Below are 20,893 nucleotides of genomic sequence, written 5' to 3' on the forward strand. Positions count from 1 at the left end.
TTCACAGTAAAGTGTAGCTTATACACTGCTGTTCAAAAGTTTGGTATCAGTGAGATTGTTTTAAAATGATTAAGAAGTCTCATCAAGGCTACATTTATTTGATCAAAAACACAGTAAACCAGTAAAATTGTGAAATATCATTACAATTTAAAATAATTGTTTTCTATTTAATAATTTAAAATGTAATTTATTCCTGTGATGTCAAAGCTGAATTCTCAGCATCATTACTCCAGTCTTCAGTGTCACACAATCCTTCAGAAATCATTCTAATATACTGATTTAGTGCTCTAGAAACATTTCTTATTACTATCAATACTGAAAACATTTTTTGTAGAAAACAAGATACTTTTTTTTCAGGATTCAATGATGAATAGATTAATTTAAATGAATCTAAAATTAGAATATATTTTACTAACCCCAAACTATTGCACTGTACAAGTTTATACTTTTAAGCATAACCAAAATCTTTTAATCAGCAAAAATCAGAGAATTATGACTCTGTCTTTAAGAAAACAGATACAAGGAGAAAATCAGAGGAATGATGGATGATGTGAGAGAAAGGGAAAATAAGAGGAGACTGGGTGAGCCTGAGCTGGATTCAAGGGAAGTGAATGAGACATATCCAGGCTGGCTGCTGCTTATTTTAGAGTTGATCCAAGACTGGTATTCAGACACTCTGGTGTACACGCCAGGAAACTTGGGTAGTCCACAGTCTCGACCGAAACTCACAATACCAGACTGAATCCACAGGGAGTCATTCTTATTGACCATTGGACCTCCAGAGTCTCCCTGCATAGATAAAACTTAATGTTATTATGTCTTGACAGTTTATATACAGTAAGGAACTGTAAGCAGACATTGAGTGATATCTGCATGAAACTGATATACCTGACACGAGTCTTTCCCACCCTCATTCACTCCAGCGCACAGCATGTTGCTTGTAATGATGCTTCCATAGGCTGTTTTACAAACACTGTTGTTCACAATTGGTATCTGCACCTCTTGCAGTGTGTTTGGAAGAGATGTGTCTGTAACATAAATCAGTGGAAACTGTCATAATTTAATCATTTTCTTGTGACACGTTATCCAAATTTTTGAATCGTTGACGTGTTTGATTGAACTCACCTCCAGAATTGAGTTTGCCCCATCCAGTGATCCAACTCTTAGTGCCTCCACCCAATACACTACCAGCAGCCGCCAGACAAACAGGCCTAATATAATCAGTGAACGTCACAGGAGAGGAGAGCTGGAGCAGGGCTATGTCATTGTTTTGGGTAGATGTGCTATAGCTGGGATGGTTGATGACCTGAGTCACTGTCCTGGAGATCTCATTAGGGTTTGAGCCCGATTGTTGCTGGCGTCCCAGGTAGATTTTTATATTAGACGCGGTGATGCTGTAAATAGAAAAACATATATCAGTTTTAATTCCTCTATCTATCTCCATATTCAGTGTATATTATATCACTTCATACCTCTGGAAGCAGTGAGCTGCAGACAAAACCCAGTCTTCGGTGATTAGACTACCGCCACAGAAATGACTTCCAGATGAAATTCGATGAAGGCTTGCTTGCCAGGGCCAAGACCCCTTATTTGCATTTTGTCCTCCAACAATCTTAGTGTTGAGGGGAGCTTGACCACACACTGAAGAAAGAAAAGAAGATTGCTGGAGTTAAATGACCTGAAATCAACATATATATATATATATATATATATATATATATATATATATATATATATATATATATATATAGGCCTATATATATATCCAATTAATTGAACATGCGTTTGGTTTGTATTAAGAGTGTAGAATCTTACCGTCTAACTGACAGAGTGAGCCTATAACAAGAAAAACAAAGAAATAATGAATATTTAGAGTTGCTAAACAGATTTGAGACTTGAATTTTACTATTCTGTGTGTTAGTTTTCTTGACACCAGAACTGGTTGGCACAGATATGCAGATGCAGATGCTGTACGTGCTGACAGAGCTGATAAACTGGTTGTTTGAGCCTGTTGTTTCCTTTTCAGTCAACATTGTCAAAGGGTTAGATGACGCAAAACTAAAAATCTTTCACTTTAATTATCATTCAGAACTATCTGACTGACTTCTGTCTGTGGAACACATATTTGGAATCATTTACTGGTTACATCCAAGATGAGTTTTGTGAACTGAATCAAACAATTTATTAAAAAGATCTGACTCAAAAGAATGATTTGTTCTTAAATTGGAGAGATCGCAACCCCAAAAACTCACACATACCAGAAAACTTTATCAAAATAATAGAATTAAATTTTAATTCTGTTTAAATAAATTAAATAAATTAAACACTAACAGATTTCCCCTATATTAATATTGAGCAAAACACATGAAATAACACTTGATTTTAACATTTACTCTACTTTAACTGTCAGAAGCAAAGCATGCTGGGAAGAAAAAGTCTGTGGTAACCACTGATTGTAATATGATATGTACGTGTGTTCAATACACTCACACTTATATAGGAACATATATATAAATATAATATATATATATATATATATATATATATATATATATATATATATAGGTTCTTGGAATGTTACAAATCAATGTTCCTAGAATGTTGAATTTTAAAAGTTGAAAGAACGTTTGAGGAACGTCATACCTTTTAAAATGTGTTCCTCTAACTTTATGAAAACTGGACAGTTTTTACATTCTCAGAACCAACACTGAATATTTGGAGAACGTTCTTATAACAAGATTCTGTTAGCTGGGATATTAAATAGATTTAGACATTAAAAACAAATCGGTCATGCTAAGAAAAATAATTCAAACTATGGTGTTCATAAATGATTCCATTTATTTTAAATATTGTCATATTATTTATTGGTCTAGACGATTAGTTTTAACAAAGATGTACCATTCGTTTAAGGTATTAATTTTAGGTGTTACAAAGAAAATAATAAAAGTGTTCTAGCTGTGATATATTATAGACCAACATAATTTAAACAAAATCACAATTAAACAACATTATTTTAAGATCTGGCCTGTTATTTATCTTACCTATTATGTTGAAAAGTATGACTCCTGCAACACAGACAGCTTGACGCATCATCCTCAGGTTCTTGTCTGTCTAAAGACACGTAAAGCAAGTGTAGCCACATTCAAAGGGACTGAACGTTTATTTAACCTCTGACACACCTTGTTTTCTGTAGTCTGCTGCCAGTGTTTTTTAGTACACACCCCGCTCACCTGCATACTTCTATAGGCTAATGGTTTTCATTTGAGTAGAATGTCACTTTCCCACATACTTCCATTATTAATTAAAACACTCCTATGGCAATATTTACTATTTTTGTACACTCGTATGGCAAGTTACTAATTTTATACACTCCTATGTCAATCACATAGGCTATTATTAGGCCTACTTAACACATGTGAAATTGGGGCTAGTTGTCACACTTTTTACTCCAGCTATTGGTGGCAAGGTATAATGGAAGTAGGTCTATAAAGCAGCTTGTTTTCACCACAAAATAAAAAATAAAAAGATAATTTTCTCTTACACTTCTGACTTTTTTCTCGTATCCTGGGAGTTTATAACTCACAATTTTAACTTTATTCTTAGAATTGTGAGATATAAACTCTTATTTTTTTTATTCCGTGGCGGAAACAAGCTTCCATAACTAGACTACTATGTGAGTGGTTGAGTGTATAGTGTGGATATCATGTTGCCACTAGATGGCATCAGTCTCTTGCAGGAAATCATTTTCCCTGCCCCAAATGGCACGTGTGTGTTAAGTCCAAAAGACAGAAGGGTGTCCCGTTTGTCATTTTAGGTTTCAGAAGGGTGTTCAAGAACACCCCTTTCGCGGCCGATATGCGCTCTCGATGCGCACTTACATCGAAGCGGCATTCTTTTTTTTTTTTTGAGGAAAAGGAAAGTGATGTGAAGGCAAAGTATGCATTTAACTCATCCAAGTTAATGCACACACATTAGGAGCAGTGTGTAGTGAACACACACACTGCAACCCGTGGATCAACCCACGTCCAACTCTCACAACTTCCCCCTAATGTTTACCCCTCAATGGGTAGAGAGATGGACCCCCTAATGGAGAGAGAATGTTTACAAATCATAAAAGAAATGGAAGGTAAACAATATATGGACTTGCATGTGCATTAACAATCTCCTATAGCAAAAAGGTTATGTAATTCATGCTTCAGCCTCTTCTGCTACTGGGAAAGAATGAGACAAATGACTCGACTGAACTTTGAAGTCACACTGTGAGATATAAAATCACAATTACAAGAAATCATGTGGCGGAAATGGACATGTATAGTTTTGTTAAACTGTGTGACTACAACATGGTAACTGTTTAAAGATCATTTAATTTTCAATAACCAATATCTCTGATCACATTCCAAGGCACACATGCTTTAATTACAGATATTCAGACAGATTGAGTGTTATTGCAAATAATATATCAATACAAAAGTGGCTTCCAGTGCATTTGCAGTGAAATACAACTAGTCAAAATAAATTCAGTAGTCTCTAAATATCAGTTCACATGCTTGCTGAACTTCATTAGTGCACAAACTTTAAATGTAAACAATGTATTCAGTCATAAAAGTAGCTTTCCCAGATTAGTATATTTTTAAATGATAAAGAATAAATGACAATATAACAAAATACCTGCTCTCTTCACATATGAGAACTTGTACAGTACAATTGCTCAAAGAACCCTGAGTGTTGTCATTCAAATGATCTCTATGAAGAGAGAAATACGGAGCATATGAAAGGAATAATGGAGAATGTGAGAGAAATGGAAAATAAAAGCAGGTTAGGTGAGCTTCTGAATCCATCGGAAGTGAAGGAGACATATCCAGGCTGGTTAGTGGAGGAGACATATCCAGGCAGGTTGCTGCTCATGTAAGAGTTGATCCAGTCCTGGTACTGAGACACTCGGGTGTACACACCAGGAAAGTTGGGTTCAGCACATCCTTCACCAAAACTCACAATGCCAGACTGAATCCACAGGGAGCCATTCTTAAAGACCTATTGGACCTCCAGAGTCTCCCTACACAGATAAACACTTAACATTTATATATCTGAAAATATACAGTTAACTGTTAAATTCACCTTGAAATCAAAATAAACAATTCTTATTTTTGCAGAAAATTGCAGTGTTTATTATATATGATTTATCTGTGCATTTTTTTTTTAATTTATGTGCCCTTGTAATCTTTAATCAAAATAACTTCCCCTCCCACTTGCAGCGACATCTCTTCTCTTCTCTGATGATGTGTTTAGGGACAACCTGTCACTCACATGACATCACATCACATGACAAACCACAGCCATCCAATCAATTCCCCATGGACAAAATCAAGTCCCACCCAACATTTCTTCTTGTTTGAAAAGCTGCTTCAAGAAAAGATTATCGCAACTTCTGTTTCATGCCAAGTTTAATTGGTTTGTGGAAAAAAAATCGCGTAGTGAAGAATCACAAACAGTTGTAGTGCACATGCATCAAACCTGCCAGTGCAGTGGAGCATTAAATGAGTTTAACCCTTTGAATCTATAGGTTGCAGCGTTGCTAAATCAGTGGTATTCCCGCTGAATTGGTCTACTTTAAAATGTTGCTGCAGGGGTTTCTTTCCCCCGTGGGGTTAAAGGTTAGACATATTGCATACATTATATCCAACTGAAATGCTTGTATTGAACTATTTTACACATTTCATATTCTAACAATGATAAAACTGTGCTAGATGATGAGACAGAGACTGCGTCCGAATAGAATGTGAAAAATGCTACGGCAAAAGAGGAGTATGTCTGAATTTATATATTCGACAAACAGTAGGTGAAATGTATCAGATGACCTGCTACTTCCGTCAAGATTCTGGAGTGCACATTCGACAGACTGTTTACTGTCACATAAAGCCATGTGACAGGTGTTTTGAATAGCAGTGAAGCGGTGCAACTGACACTAGGACACTGCAGTATGTCTGAATTGCATCCATATAAGTGACAGTAAATCTATTTTACATGTGGGAGTGGCATATTTTGAGTTTTAATGTTTGGGTTAGGGTCATTGGGTCATTTTTTTGTAATAACATATAAATTTAAAAAGGTTCAAATGAATGGTTGATGTCATACCTGACATGAATCTTTCCCTCCCTGATTCAACAATCCAGCACAAATCATATTGCTTGTGATGCCACCTCCATAAGCATTATTACAGTCGCTGTTGCTCACAATTGGTATCATCACCTCCTGCAGAATGTCAGAAATCTGGTTGCCTGTGACATGGATGAGACAGCCATTTACAGTAAATTGTTGAGCTTTACAGAATTTGCAAGTAAGTATTCACTCACCTCCAGACTGTAGCACTCCCCATCCAGTGACCCAGCTCTCTGAACCTGCAGCAAATGTACTACCAGCAGCAGCCAAACAGACTGGCTTAATATAATCAGAGAAAGTCACGGAGGAAGAGAGCTGGAGCAGGGCTATGTCATTGTCATCGCTAGGATTGTTATAGCTAGGATGGGTAATGACTTGACTCGCTGTCCTGTATACCTGATTAGGGTTTGAGCCTGATTGGCTCTGAAGTCCTAGGTAGACCACAATGGTAACCAGGGAGGAGCTGTAAAGAGGTAAAGTCAGTTTTAATTCCACTGCGATCCATTTGTAATTGTGTCTTGAGTTTGGTTTAAAAGGATTAGAACCACCAAAAATGAAAATTCTGTTCTTGAAAATTAAAAACAAGTTATTAGTCCTATTTTTGGACCTTCCAGCCTGTCATACTAATGGGTGGAGCTAGAATATCCAGCCACACCATAACCCTACCCAAAATTGGAGTATGAGGTCTGAGAATGAAAATTCTTTCATTCATCTTTGAAACACAAATCTTCATTTGTGTTTCAAAGATGAATGAAAGTATTATGGGTTTGGAACAACAAAAGAGTGAGTAACTGATGACAGAATTTTCATTTTTGGGTGAACTAACCCTTCAAACTTGAATACCTCTGGAAGCAGTGAGCAGCAGACAAAACCCAGTCTTTATTAATCAGACTCCCGCCACAAAAATGGCCTCCAAAGCTGGCACTTTGAATGCTGACTTGCCATGGCCACGACCCTGCCGCTGCATTTTGTCCTCCAACAATCTTGTTGTTGAGGGGAGCTTGACCACACACTGATTATAGGAAAGAAAATGTTTGAATTCTAAATTAAAATCCCCTATAAATAAATAAATGTAGAAAAAGAGTTTTATGATCATTAAGACTATGACAACTTACCATCTAACTGGCAGAGAGAACCTGTCAGGGAGACAGAGACCAAATATTTGGTCACAAACTGGTTTCACGTTTTAATTGTTGACACATATTGGAACAAATGAAGATGATACTTCCACATGAATTATAGCCATGTTGTTTTAATTGTCAGGACAGTAGTAACTGAACATGTTAGTCCTGTGACATAAGCCTGTTTCACACCATGCTATAGGAGTGTAACTACAGCAGTATAGGCTCATGTGCTTTTACACTGACAGCATCTCTATACAGAAAATACATTTCTGGCTTACTGGATCAAGTATTTGTTTTTAAAAATGGCCATAAGATATAAAATGGTTATCAGAAGCTGGCAACTGAGAATTACTATAAATCTGGGCCGGTATTTACCAAGTTTCTCTAAGTGCAATGTACCAAAGGACAATTAATCTACACAGTGCATGTTTGAAAACACCAAAAATAAGGTGTGTGAGGTCTAAAAACGCGCTCCGGAAGTGATCTCTTGCACGTATAGAGGGTATGCATCGACGTCACTTTCCCGCCGAAAACGCGCTCCCTCAGCTGGACTGAGTGGCAAAAGGACCTGCTGCGTGACTGAATTTAACAGGGGAAACTGCGAAAACGCGAGTAAAACAAACGATTACACTAAAGGTTGGAATTGAATGTGTTCCTTACAACTTGTCAAATAAACCTAATCCATGGATATTGACATGCAGCCTGGAGTCGTGTTTCCTGACATTTATGTGCCTGATTTCGACGGCGGGGAAATACATAAAGCAAATCTGCCTGTGAATATTTTATATAACTACAGTATAGGTAGGTTTAAATCCGAGTAATCACTTATATCAATGTCATATCGTCATATTGTCCACCCCTAAAACATAAATAGTTTTATAGTATAGTTTTTGTCAGTGTCGTTTATTGAAAAACACCTAATTATGTTTCTCTGCCTGGAGTCGAGCTGTTTCTGTGAATTGCAGTGATCCATTTGTTTTTTTTCCTTGTTGCTTTCTGCAATTTTTAAATATATAGGGTGAATTGCCCTAATGTGGGACATTTTTTGCATTTCAGACTTCTGTGACATATTGCAATTTGTAGCCAAAACATTAAATTCACACACAATACCATTTTAAAAACCCCAGGATGTCTCCTAATCAAATCAAAAGATAAAATGGAGATAACACATTCATAAAAGAAATTATAGACATATTAGTGCTCTTAGTGCAAGTCGTCTAAAACTATCTGGTGTTTCCTAATGTGGGACAGTTGTATCCCTAATGTGGGACACTGAAAATTCTATGATAAAAGGCCAAAATCTATGATGATAATAATAAGAATAATGATAATAATAATGATAATGATGATAATAATAATAATAATCATAATAATAAAAGGTCTATGAAAAGGCCAAAGTCTACGATAAAAGGCCAAAATCAATTGATTCATGCAGAATAGTAAAAATCTTCTTAAGTTAGTAATTATCTTGGTTATGGATGGATTGATTGATAATTGAACATCATCAGAAAAAGAATACAATATGATAGTTTTGATGCATTTATTGTAAAGACATTAGGCAACTATTTTCATAGGCTATGTTATGTAATATATAGAAAATAATTAAATGCACAGTCAGAATTCTTCACTGTTCTCTTCAACATATAGCCTAGGCTTATTTGAAGGCAAAAATAAAATCTTTCAAACTGCAAAAAAAAAAAAAAAACCTTGAACAAACTTTAGGCTAGATTTAACATTGAGTCAAAATTCATAAAAATGCTGCAAACTGCATAAATGTTTATTTGGCATAATGTTTTCTACTTCACTAAACAACAAACACACACAATCATTCTATTATTGCACAACAACACTAAAACACTGTAAATAACCATTTTTGTCCCACAAACCATGCCCCAATACACATTTTTGACTGACTAAAGTACTGTCCCACATTAGGCAATCATACTGTCCCACTTTTTGAAACCACATTTCCTAAAGTGGGACACTAGGAAATTTTATAAAAATATAAAATATATAGTTTACACATACAATGTTATAGTATTTTTTGATGGACATACATTTCATAAGCACATTAGGCCAAAAGATATCATGATTTTTTTGTTTAAAATTAATTTATACTCCTTAATGTCAAGTTTGTCAAAACTCTATGTCATTGACCTTTGGGTGGCTTTCACACAAGGTCCTTCCTTTTTGATGATTGCTACAGTCTCATATATGACTGGACATTTGAGAGGCTATGTGATTTTGATCACATGGCACCACAGCTTCAGATAACCTATAGTTTCACTGACATTCATGTATTTATGCGGGACCTACAAACACTAAACCTTAGGTGTCCCACATTAGGCAGTGTCCCACTTTAGGGCAATTCACCCTACCTCAGGGTTAGTGTCAAAGCTATTTGTACAGTCAATCACAAAGCTCTTTCCCGTTTTGGATGTGTTTTGTGTGTTTTTTGCGACATTCACACTGAAAACCAATGCTGCCACTCAAGGGGCTCGCACACCGGACGCGAAGCTCAGCACCGCGACACGTCTTTCAAATTCGAACGCATTGTTTTATATTTTTTTCTGAGTCGTAGCTGGGCGCCGCGGACAGGCGCCGAATGTCGCCGCCGGTGTGCGTAAGTTACACTCATAGAAAACAATGCGTTCAAATTTTAAAGACATGGCAAGGCGCTGAGCTTCGCGTCCAGTGTGCTAGCCCCTTCAGTCTTTTGCCACTCAGTGGCCGTGACCGCAGTTGTAACGGTCGACGGTGACGTCACGTGCATACCCATCTATACGTCAATGCGTGCGAGAGATCACTTGTCACTTTCGGCGTCAGGGTGCATTCAGACCTCACACACCGGATGCTCAAGGTAGTTGGACATAGTGGTGTTTTAGAGGTAAAAAATTATATTAATACTGTTCGGTTTCTTGCTCAAACCGATCGTTTCGTGTCTTAGGACGTCAATGTGTCGTCACGAGCCGCAGGGTTTAATTTGGATTTGTCTGTGCATGTTTTTTTGACTCTCATAGATGGAATTCCCATTGACATGCATTATAGGACTGACAGACCGCAACGGTTGCAGTTAAAAATCAATCAGTCATTTGTTTTCTACTGAAGAAACAAAGTCACCTACATCTTGGATGCCCGGGGGGGCAGTGTTGGGTACCTTACTTTAAAAAAGTAATTAGTTATAGTTACTAGTTACTTCTCACAAATAGTAATGGAGTTAGTAACTGAGTTACAACATTATAAAAGTAACCAATTAGCAGGGAAAGTAACTATTGCAAAAAATTAAATATATCAAATAACTTGGATGCCCCCAATATTCTAATGTCTAAGAATAAATTATTCTTGATTCGACTCGACTCATGATCCGCTCTTGCTTATGAAATTTTTCTGTACTGTACAATAGCCTACGTGTTGGTAGCTATTAAAGAAAACGTAGCTTCATATTTATGTTTAAATAGTCCTATGTTATGTTTTAAATTAATTTACTTGATTATGAAAAGTGAAGAGCATGAGTAAGATGCATCATAAGATGCGCAATATATCGGGAGACATGGAGTGTGTCCGACATGATTTTGACAACTTCATTAAGTTTTGTTTTATAGAAAGCCTCTCTTTAAAGTGAATTTCGTTTTGTAAAAATTGTATCTTAATTTTAATCAATGTTTCATCAACCAATTGCCTAGATTTAATAAATAAGAAGCAAATATAACAGACAATATAATCATGGATGCGCGGGCGCGATCACTGGCGCGTGAACTGGAGCGTGTCTTATAGGCTAAATGAACCGAAACTCACTCAACGTATAGGCTGCTTGCCTCGCAGACATGAGAAATATATCTATAGAAAGCTTGAAATGTCTACTTTAATGAAAATTAAATAATTAAAAACGAAAAGAAATAGGCTACTCTGATTATTTAATCTGAATGAAATGTGCATTTTCTCTCTAAGCGCGTCCAGTATGCGAAGATTATGGTTTAGATCATTATTTTTAGGCTATTCTCTCCAGTATTTAAGAAATTAAATTAATATAAATGTGATTAGTCAACTAATAGCTTAAATAAACAACTAGTCCAGTAGAAAAAAACTTATTTCACATATTTTCGATCCAGCATGTCACAAAGGGTATCTGGTTTGAGCTCGCGCTCAGCTCGCATGCTCACAGACACACACACTGCACAGACACACACACACACACACACAGAGCATCGTACATTATTATCAGTTTAGAATTATATTTGTGTATGACTAACCGCAGCACACACCAAAGAAAAACATTTCATGTCCTATGGCTGAGAGAGAGCCTACTCTGATGAAAACCGCTTCAGTGAACATATCGACATGTTTGAGAACGTTAAATTTAATGCTTTCTATGCTTTCTCGTGTTCATCAAGAGTTCTCAGCCCCCACCACCATGAGACTCTGACTCAACTTTTTTCAGAAGCCTTTGTCCTCAGTACAGTACATACCCCGGTCACCTAGGTATTTTTAAGTATAACTTACTGATTTTTAAGGATTACTTATTGATTTCATTTCAGTCCAGTCACTTTATACTAGCGACAATTTCAGACACCATTTCAGGTGTCTGAAATGGTGTAATGTGTTGATCTCAATGTTGACGCTTGCAATTTAGGACCAAAAAAAAAAAGCATATTGAATGAGCATGCTACACTGTATATCTACAATATGTCAAAAATACACAAAAGTCTCTTAAACATCCCTGTCTGCCTGTCCCTTAATAAAAACAAGCCCTATTCGGATGGTAATTGTTATATAGGCTCTGTATTCATGCATAAAGAACATATTTAGCTTATGTGTTTCAAAAATACAAGTTTTGCTGGTGAGTTCATTAGGGCAAAGAAAATGTATGAAAGAAGAACCGGAGTCATGAACAGTAGCCTACTAAATATGTAAAAAATAAAAATGTAAATCTTCTGTCTAATAAATGTGAGCTTCACTGTGTGTGTGTGTGTGTATAATATATATATATATATATATATATATATATAGTAAAATAAGCATTGTTATCACTGTTTCTGTTTCTGAGCGGCATTTAAATTTATTAAAATGTTACTGAAGATGACTGTTTTCTTGCTCAGTGATCTGGTTTTACCAGTTTCATTTCAACAAATAGCCTGGGGGATGATGTCATGTCATTGAATGTACTGAATTCATATGATGGGGCATTAGATTTTTTCAAAGTATGTCACAATTTCCTTGTACCAGAATTCTGATTACTGATGTTCTCACAGTTCTGAGAAAAGAAAAAAAAACTTTTTTGTTTTTATTCTGTTGCATGAACAAGCTTCCATATATAGTCTGGAATAAACTACAGGTAAAGTAAAAAGACAACCATGGAAACAACACATGCTCATTTACAGTTTTTTTTTCAATTGCTAACATACTTTTGTCCAATCTGTAGTCACATTTTCAAAACTCTAAACACATTTAGCAGAACATCCGTCCGTCGTGGCCACACCATTAACACAATTCATGTCGTTTCTAAAATGCTTACATTTTCTTTTCATATAAGCTTGAATCTTTCTCATCTTATTTGCAAATGCTTAAACACAGCAAGTCAGAAATGAAGACCTAATGTTCCAATCTTTAAATAAAACATATACTTTTGCAGCAACAGTAGTACTGGAAAAGTACTGGAAAAAATATAAAACAAATAAGCATTTTTACAGCTTTTTACGATTGCTTAAGCACAATTTTAAAAACAAGGCTCATTTCGTCAAAACACTACACACAATTCACAGATCTGCACACACAAGTAGCAGAACACCTCAGTTATTTTGCAAAATGAAACACTTCATTCAATACTTTACATTAACTTAACAAAACCCAACTTTGACACCGTGGAACACACATGGTTCATACATTCTGATTCTGTTTCTGTGCTCAATCTTAAACACTTGTAACTTTTATACTTTTCTAATAATATAGTGGTTTTTTTTCAGAGATATTGTTAGAGTAATGCACATGAATATATTGACAAAAAACAAAAACAAAAAAAAAACAAAAAAAAAAAAACACACACACACAAGACCAGTACTGCATATTGATGAAATATTTATTTTCTCACCACATTGTAAATACATCAATGACTTTCCAAAGGTTACATTTTGCACTGAAAATCAGAACATATTCTAAATACAATATAGTACACGAACAAAAACGTTTTTGGAGACAAAACAAAAGCATGATTTTACAGTTTTTACGATTGCTTAAGCACGATTTTCAAAACAGGGCCTGTGACACTACACACAATTAGCACAACACTACAGATCCTTTGCATAATTACACTCTTGTAAAAACTATACACTTCTGTTTAAAAACTACACTTCCATATGAAACACATGTTTCACATTACTATACTCTGTTTGCACGAGTTACACTCTGCTGTGATAAACCTAAAACACTTTTAGCACTTCTACTTCCCTATGATTAGAGTAGGCTACCATCAACGAAGTACAAATATAATGTAAATTCACCAAACACTACACAAGACCAATGTTGCAGACTGAAGAAACTCATTTGTCAAAAACTAGAACTTGTTAAAAAAAAAACTAGACATTGTCTCTTCACCTAGCTGGATCTGGCCAGAGAATTTCATCAACATCGCAGGCAATGTTGTCATTAGCAAGACACCTTGGAAAGAAATGTCTTGAATGACGAATCCATCCTTGCATTGCTGCTACCTCCATCTGGTCACAGGCCTCCTCCATGGCTTGGATGAGGGGTACCTCAGCCTGGAGATGGAGATCATATACCTTCCACCGCCATGCCGAGAAAAACCCTTCTATAGGGTTGAGGAATGGAGAGTATGGTGGAAGATATAGGACAGTGAAATGTGGATGTTGCTGAAACCAGTTCTGAACCAGAGCAGAGCGGTGGAAAGACACATTGTCCCAGACAACAATGTATTGCATATGATCGATTTGATTTGCTGCTGTTATGTTGTGCAATTGGTCCAAGAATGTAAGTATGAGTGCTGTGTTGTAAGGGCCCATATGGGCATGGCGGTGGAGGACCCCATTCTGGGTAATGGCTGCACAGAGTGTTATATTACCCCCACATTGCCCTGGGACATTTACTATTGCCCTGTGGCCAATGAGGTTTCTTCCCCTCCTTCGTGTTCTCGTCAGGTTGAACCCAGCCTCATCTACGTAAATGAACTCATGCTGGATCTCCTCTCCATCCATTCGTAAAACTCTCTGAAGAACAGTGTCAGGCAAAATTGTGTAGATCTAGTATACATATTACAGTACAGTAAAAGATTATGAGACAGTATGCAAGATCACACTGCTAAAGTGAATACATACCTCTGCATAATCATGCCGCAGTCGTTTCACCCTTTCGGAATTGCACTCGAAAAGTGTTGATGTTGAGACCTGATGGATATCGTTGAAAGTGGCGTGGTTATTGACAATGTAAGCTTGGAGCTGTGAAGTGTTATAGCATTGTTGGCCAAAACCATGTTTACTATCTCCCTCTCTTGCTGTTCTGTGAACATAGGAGGCCTTCCCCCTTGTCGTTCCCGACCCTCAATCCTATGTAGAAAAAAACAATAACAGTATACAATAGTATAGTAATTTCACAGGAAAAGGTAACAGAAGTGCTGATAGTGCATAGAATACAGTACTGTAAGCAGTTACTGAAACCATGCAGATGTTTTTGATATGATGATATTTTTACAATACCCATTTTCCAGTTGAATTGTTCTCATCACACTTGCCACTGCTTAGATTTGGCTGTACTCGCAGTCCAGCCTCCCTCAGCGTCAGGCTGTGGTTGACAACATGGTCAACCAGTGTTGCGCGGATCTCATTTGTCAGATTCGGTCCTCTTTGAGCACCTTCTTGTCTTCCTCTTCCTCTTCCTCTAGCATGGCCTCCTTCTCTTCCTCTTCCTCTGTTGATTCCTCCTCTGTTGATTCCTCTTCCTCCCCTTCCTCCTTCTCTTCCTCTTCCTCTGTTGATTCCTCTTCCTCCCCTTCCTCCTCCTCCTCCTCCTCCTCCTCCTCCTCCTCCTCCTCCTCCTCCTCCTCCTCCTCCTCCTCCTCCTCCTCCTCCTCCTCCTCCTCCTCCTCCTCCTCCTCCTCCTCCTCCTCCTCCTCCTCCTCCTCCTCCTCCTCCTCCTCCTCTTTCTCTGACTCTTTCCATTGTGCTTAAGGCCGATGAACTCACCTGCTGCTTTTTATAGTGCTTATACACCTGATTGGTGTGTCTACAATCAAGCAAACAAGTGTTTGCACACCTGATGACTGTGTTGAACCAATTGGTTGGACGGTGCGGTAATTTGACAGTCAGTGCTTTGGTATTGCAAGGAAGTGACTTCATGATAGATTTTTGTGTGTAGTGTATGTTAAGTGTGTTTAGTGTTTTGCAAATCACTGTGTGTAGAGTTTTGCAACAAGTGTGAGGTTGACAATGTGCTTATAGTTGGGCTGATGTTTTGCTTCTTGAGTGTAAGGTTTTGCTAATAGTGTACTACTTTTAATTTTAGTGTGTAAGCAATCGTAAAAAACTGTAAAAACAAGGTTCATTTTGTCAAAACACTACACACAATTCACAGATCCACACACACAAGTAGCAGAACACTTCAGTTCTTTTGCAAAATGAAACACTTTATTCAAAACCTTACATTCATTTAACAAAACCTAACTTTGACACCGTATGGAACACACATGGTTCTGTTGTGAACAACAGTCAAGATGGTATTCGAGGGGCCAGTTTACGACAGGGCCCCTCACTAACTGCTGTTGTGTGAGAAGATGTGCCACACCGTGATTGGATCTTTGGTGAATGAATATAAACAAATGTTCAGCAACATCAGATAAGATGTTGGGACAACTACCAGACACCTCTTCCAGAGCAGGAAGGGGGACCTTCTGCACCCACCAAAACCAAGGAGAGGACATCTCATTGGACGACACATTGACTCTAACCACCAAACTCATTCCTAAGGTTGAGGCAAGGACTGCATCGTCAGTGGAAGACGTCTCTGCTACCGGACTGATCAGCCGACTGTGTGGAACGTAAATATAAACTTACCAAACCTCTTTTCTAGAGACCTTGGCATTAGTTTATACATGCAGCATATGTTTCTAACCTGTTTAGATAACAGTTACTTGAGGTCAGCTTGTGACAAAATAATAGGGATATTATTTGTTGAATGGTAAATAAGCAATTATTTATCACCATTTTACCAGAGCCATTAGGTGGCTTCCATAAGAAGCATTCCCATACGATTCTCTTCCATTCTACGCTCAGTTCAACAACATTGCATTTATCCATTCTGTGTTCACTTCATTTATGTGTTTCTTTGATTTAATTCAGTATTCAGTATCTTTTAGAAGTGCATATTCATTATTTCATTATTAATCATTGTGGTATTTACTCTTGCATGTCTATTGTTAATAAATTTCATTGATTTTATTATAACTGTGCCTTCCTTGTGTTGATGACCAAAGACTCTACTAGTTGACCGGGCTCTCCCAAATCCTTCAGATAAATCAGTTGACCGACTTCCTCCATTTTAAAATTAATTCTGAATTATTGAACAGCTCTTTTGGAGTGTTCTTAAATTAAGATAGTATTCTTAACTGGTGCCCCGTGTTACAAAAGGGGGAAGGGGTCATCTGATAACAACACCTTAAGTGACACATGATCAAAAATCACTACGTCACCGGTGAATGGAGTAAAAATCACTACAGCTCAAACATTCTGATTCTGTTTGATTCATTTACACACTGCTATGCTCAATCTTTAACAAACACTTGTAACTTTTATACTTTTCTAATGATATAAACTGGGTCTGATTTTTTTCAGAGATATTGTTAGAGTAATGCACATGAATATATTGACAAAAAAAAACAAAAACAAAAACAAAAGAACAGTACTGCACATTGATGAAAATATTTATTTCTCACCACATTGTAAAACCATTCAATACATCCATGCCTTTCCAAAGGTTACATTTTGCACTGAAAATCAGAACATATTCTAAATACAATATATTACATGAACAAAAACATTTGTGGAGGCAAAACAAAAGCATGATTTTAAATGAGAAAAGGTGAAAAAACACCTAAGCATCATCTCTAGCCTATCTGGATCTGACCATAGCACTTCCTCCACGTCACAGGCGATGTCCTCTCACGCAAGACAGCGAGGGAAGAATCTTCTCGAATGGCGAATCCATCCTTGCACAGACCCTGCATCAATTAGGTCAGGCCTTCTCCATGGCTTGAATGAGGCATATCTGGAGATTGTAAACCTTCCATGCCAAAAAAAAAAACCCTCCTCAATGTGTTAATGAAAGGGACAGTATGGTGGGAGGCATTGGGAGTGAAAATTGTGGACGCTAATGAAACCAGTTTTGGACCAGAGCAGATAGGTCCCATGCAATGTACCTCATCTGCTCTGCATGCATTTGGTCTTCTGCTGTGACGATTTTGTGTAGTCTGTCTAAAATGTGAGTATGTGGGCTGTGTTGTAAGGGCCTAAGTTGGCATGCTGGTGGAGGACCACATTCTGAGTGATTGCAACATATATTGTGATGTTACCACCGCATTGGCCCAGGACATTCAAAATAGCTCTGTGGCCAATGATGTTTCTCCCTCTTCCTCTTACTGCAACATTGCCTTCCATTTTGTTGAAGACACATAAAGTCACCTTTTGCCTTTTTATAGTACTTGCACCTGATTGTTTGAGTTTACAGTTAAGCACCTAAGTGTCTGCAGACCTGACGGACATGTTTGATCAATTGGGGTGGTATTTTGGAAAGCAGTGAAATGGCAAAGAAGTGACATTATGTTAGATTTCTGTGTCTAATGTAGAGAAGTGTGTTTAGTGTTGTGCAAAACAATGTAGTGTTTTGCAAAAAGTTTGAGGCTGAGAATGTGCAGTTCTGGGCTAAGGTTTTGCTCCTTGAGTGTAGAGTTTCAGTAACTGTGTGTTATTTATAATTTTAGTGTGTAAGCAATCATAAAAAACTGTAACAAAATATGTTTTGGGGCAGAAAATTACCTGGCTTTACCTGGAAAAATTATTTGGCTTATTGTGTGATGTATGTGTGTTGCTGTGTTAAGAGTTTAGAAAAAGTACTTTAAGTATTGGTAAACGCTTGCAATTAAAAAAAACTGTAATGTCATTTGTATACTGCTCTCTCCGTCATGTTTGTATGAAGTATAATTTTTTTGTTTATTCCTCAAATACATCAACGGTCTTTTTCTGAAAATATCCTCTTTGCTAAATTCTATTATAGTCATAACTACACACAGAGGCATCATTCACTTCCCCATGTTATTTATTAGATGATTTATGAAAACACACACAGGTCTTTTCTCTGACAAGTCAATTATCTTTCGAGGTGAAACCAGCAGCTCATACACAGGGCTATATAGATGAATGTATTGTCACTTTTTTAAAGTGGTGTTAGTGTTAAATTACATTGTTAATGAGTAATACTTTTTATTTTACAACACAAGTGCCATGGATGAATTTTGATTGGTGGCATCCAGAATGCACTGCAACATGCTTTATTATTTTCACCATTGTTGAGATTCACATTGTTGAGAACTCAGTTACAACCGCCCAAACAAAAGTGAAGTTAATAAACGTAATTTCGGGAGGAGTACGCCCATCTAATCTTCCAATTAATACCAAGGTATAAAACCAGCGTTTTACCTCTTCCTGTTGTTAGTTATTTTGGCATCCCTCCTTCTCCCCTCCTCCTCCTTTTGTACTAATTTTGCCTGTTATAGGGGGCAATCGGAGCTCGAGTATAGGATATTCTTTCCGAGCCCCTCTATAGCAGACAGCAAGCCAAATCTGTTAACCACTTACGCTAAGATTTTATGGGCACACAAACTCGTGAATGTAATATTAAAAAGTCAAGGGTCAAGAGCCCAACTAAAGCATACCCTGATCTCCATGACGGTGACTTAAAATTTATGATTTTCTCCTTTGATTCTGCATGTCAACAGCAGATAATCTTCCTGACACATTAACTGTGTTAAAATCAATAACACAATGAATGTGTCAAAATTAAGTGTTGTCCCTAAACTAACACACTGATGTGTAAGAATTTAGCCAATTTGAGACAGTGTTTAACAAATGCTTTTTGACACATTCTGAATGTCTGTGTTTGACACAGTGAATGTGTCCAAATTAACAAAAGTGTTGTCCCAAAACACAAGCACTGTCTGTGCCGATGGCCTCATGGGCAGGTATTATGGAAGTAGGCCTATAAAGCAACTTGTTTCCGCCACAAAATAAAAAATAAAAAGATCATTTTCTCTTACAATTCTGACTTTTTTCTCGCATCCTCTGAGTTCATAACTCACAATTTTGACTTTATTCTTAGAATTGTGTGATATAAACTCTTATTTTTTTTATTCCGTGGCGGACACAAGCTTCCATAACTAGACTACTATGTGAGTGGTTGAGTGTATAGTGTGGATATCATGTTGCCACTAGATGGCATCAGTCTCTTGCAGGAAATCATTTTCTCTGCCCCAAATGGCACGTGTGTGTTAAGTCCAAAGTAGGGTGTCCCGTTTGTCATTTTAGGTTTCAGAAGGGTGCTCAAGAACACCCCTTTTGCGGTCGATATGCGCTCTCGATGCGCACTTTTTTGAGACTTCTATCCGACCGACCAAGCGGCATTACGTCACAAAATGTGGGCTCGGAGGAAGAACGCAAGGGATTTCCATTTGGAACAGGGACTGTACTTTTTTTTTTTTTTCAAAGTGACGTGAAGGCCAAGTATGGTAACCCATACTCAGAATTTGTCCTCTGCATTTAACTCATACAAGTTAATGCACTCACATTAGGAGCAGTGTGTAGTAAACACACACACTGCAAGCCGTGGACACACACACCCAGTGGACAGCACCTGGGCAGTCTATTAAGAATTGAACCCACATCCAACTCTCACAACTGCCCCCTAATGTTTACCCCTCAATGGGTAGAGAGATGGACCCCCTAATGGAGAGAGGTAATGTTTATAAATCATAAAAGAAATGTATGAACTTGCATGTGCATTAACAATCTCCTATAGCAAAAAGGTTATATAATTCATGCTTCAGCCTCTTCTGCTACTGGGAAAGAATGAGACAAATGACTTGACTGAACTTTGAAGTCACACTGTGAGATATAAAATCACAATTACAAGAAATCATGAGGTGGAAATGGACATCTATAGTTTTGTTAAACTGTGTGACTACAACATGGTAACTGTTTAAAGATCATTTAATTTTCAATAACCAATATCTCTGATCATTCCAAGGCACACATGCTTTAATTACAGATATTCAGAGAGATTGAGTGTTATTGTAAATAATTACCAATACAAAAGTGGCTTCAGTGCATTTGCAGTGAAATACAACTAGTCAAAATAAATTCAGTAGTCTCTTATATAGTCTCTAAATATCAGTTCTGACCCAAAGTGAGGAAAATAATTAGCTTCAAAGAATTATGTGTCTCAAAGGCCAAATATCATAAACTGCACCTTCATTATTCAAACATTCTGTGGGCACATGCTTGCACATACTTCATTAGTGCACCATCTTTAAATGTAAAAACTCAATCATAAGAGTAGCTTTC

At 37.2% G+C, this 20,893-nt stretch overlaps 1 protein-coding gene and 1 pseudogene across 1 annotated transcript in view; both read right to left on the minus strand.

The window, feature by feature from the left end:
• Positions 1 to 317: 317 nt before the first annotated feature.
• LOC125273693 lies at positions 318 to 14,212 on the minus strand (annotated as a pseudogene).
• Positions 14,213 to 20,429: 6,217 nt separating this feature from the next.
• The window catches only part of LOC125273761 (ER lumen protein-retaining receptor 3-like), a 7,362-nt gene continuing 6,898 nt past the window's right edge, over positions 20,430 to 20,893 (minus strand). The window contains exon 6 of the mRNA XM_048199455.1: positions 20,430 to 20,434. Coding sequence (XP_048055412.1) covers positions 20,430 to 20,434 — 5 coding nt within the window. The remainder of the gene's footprint in view (positions 20,435 to 20,893) is intronic.

This window comes from Megalobrama amblycephala, linkage group LG1 (genome assembly GCF_018812025.1).
Source record: "Megalobrama amblycephala isolate DHTTF-2021 linkage group LG1, ASM1881202v1, whole genome shotgun sequence".
Classification (NCBI taxonomy): Eukaryota; Metazoa; Chordata; class Actinopteri; order Cypriniformes; family Xenocyprididae; genus Megalobrama; species Megalobrama amblycephala.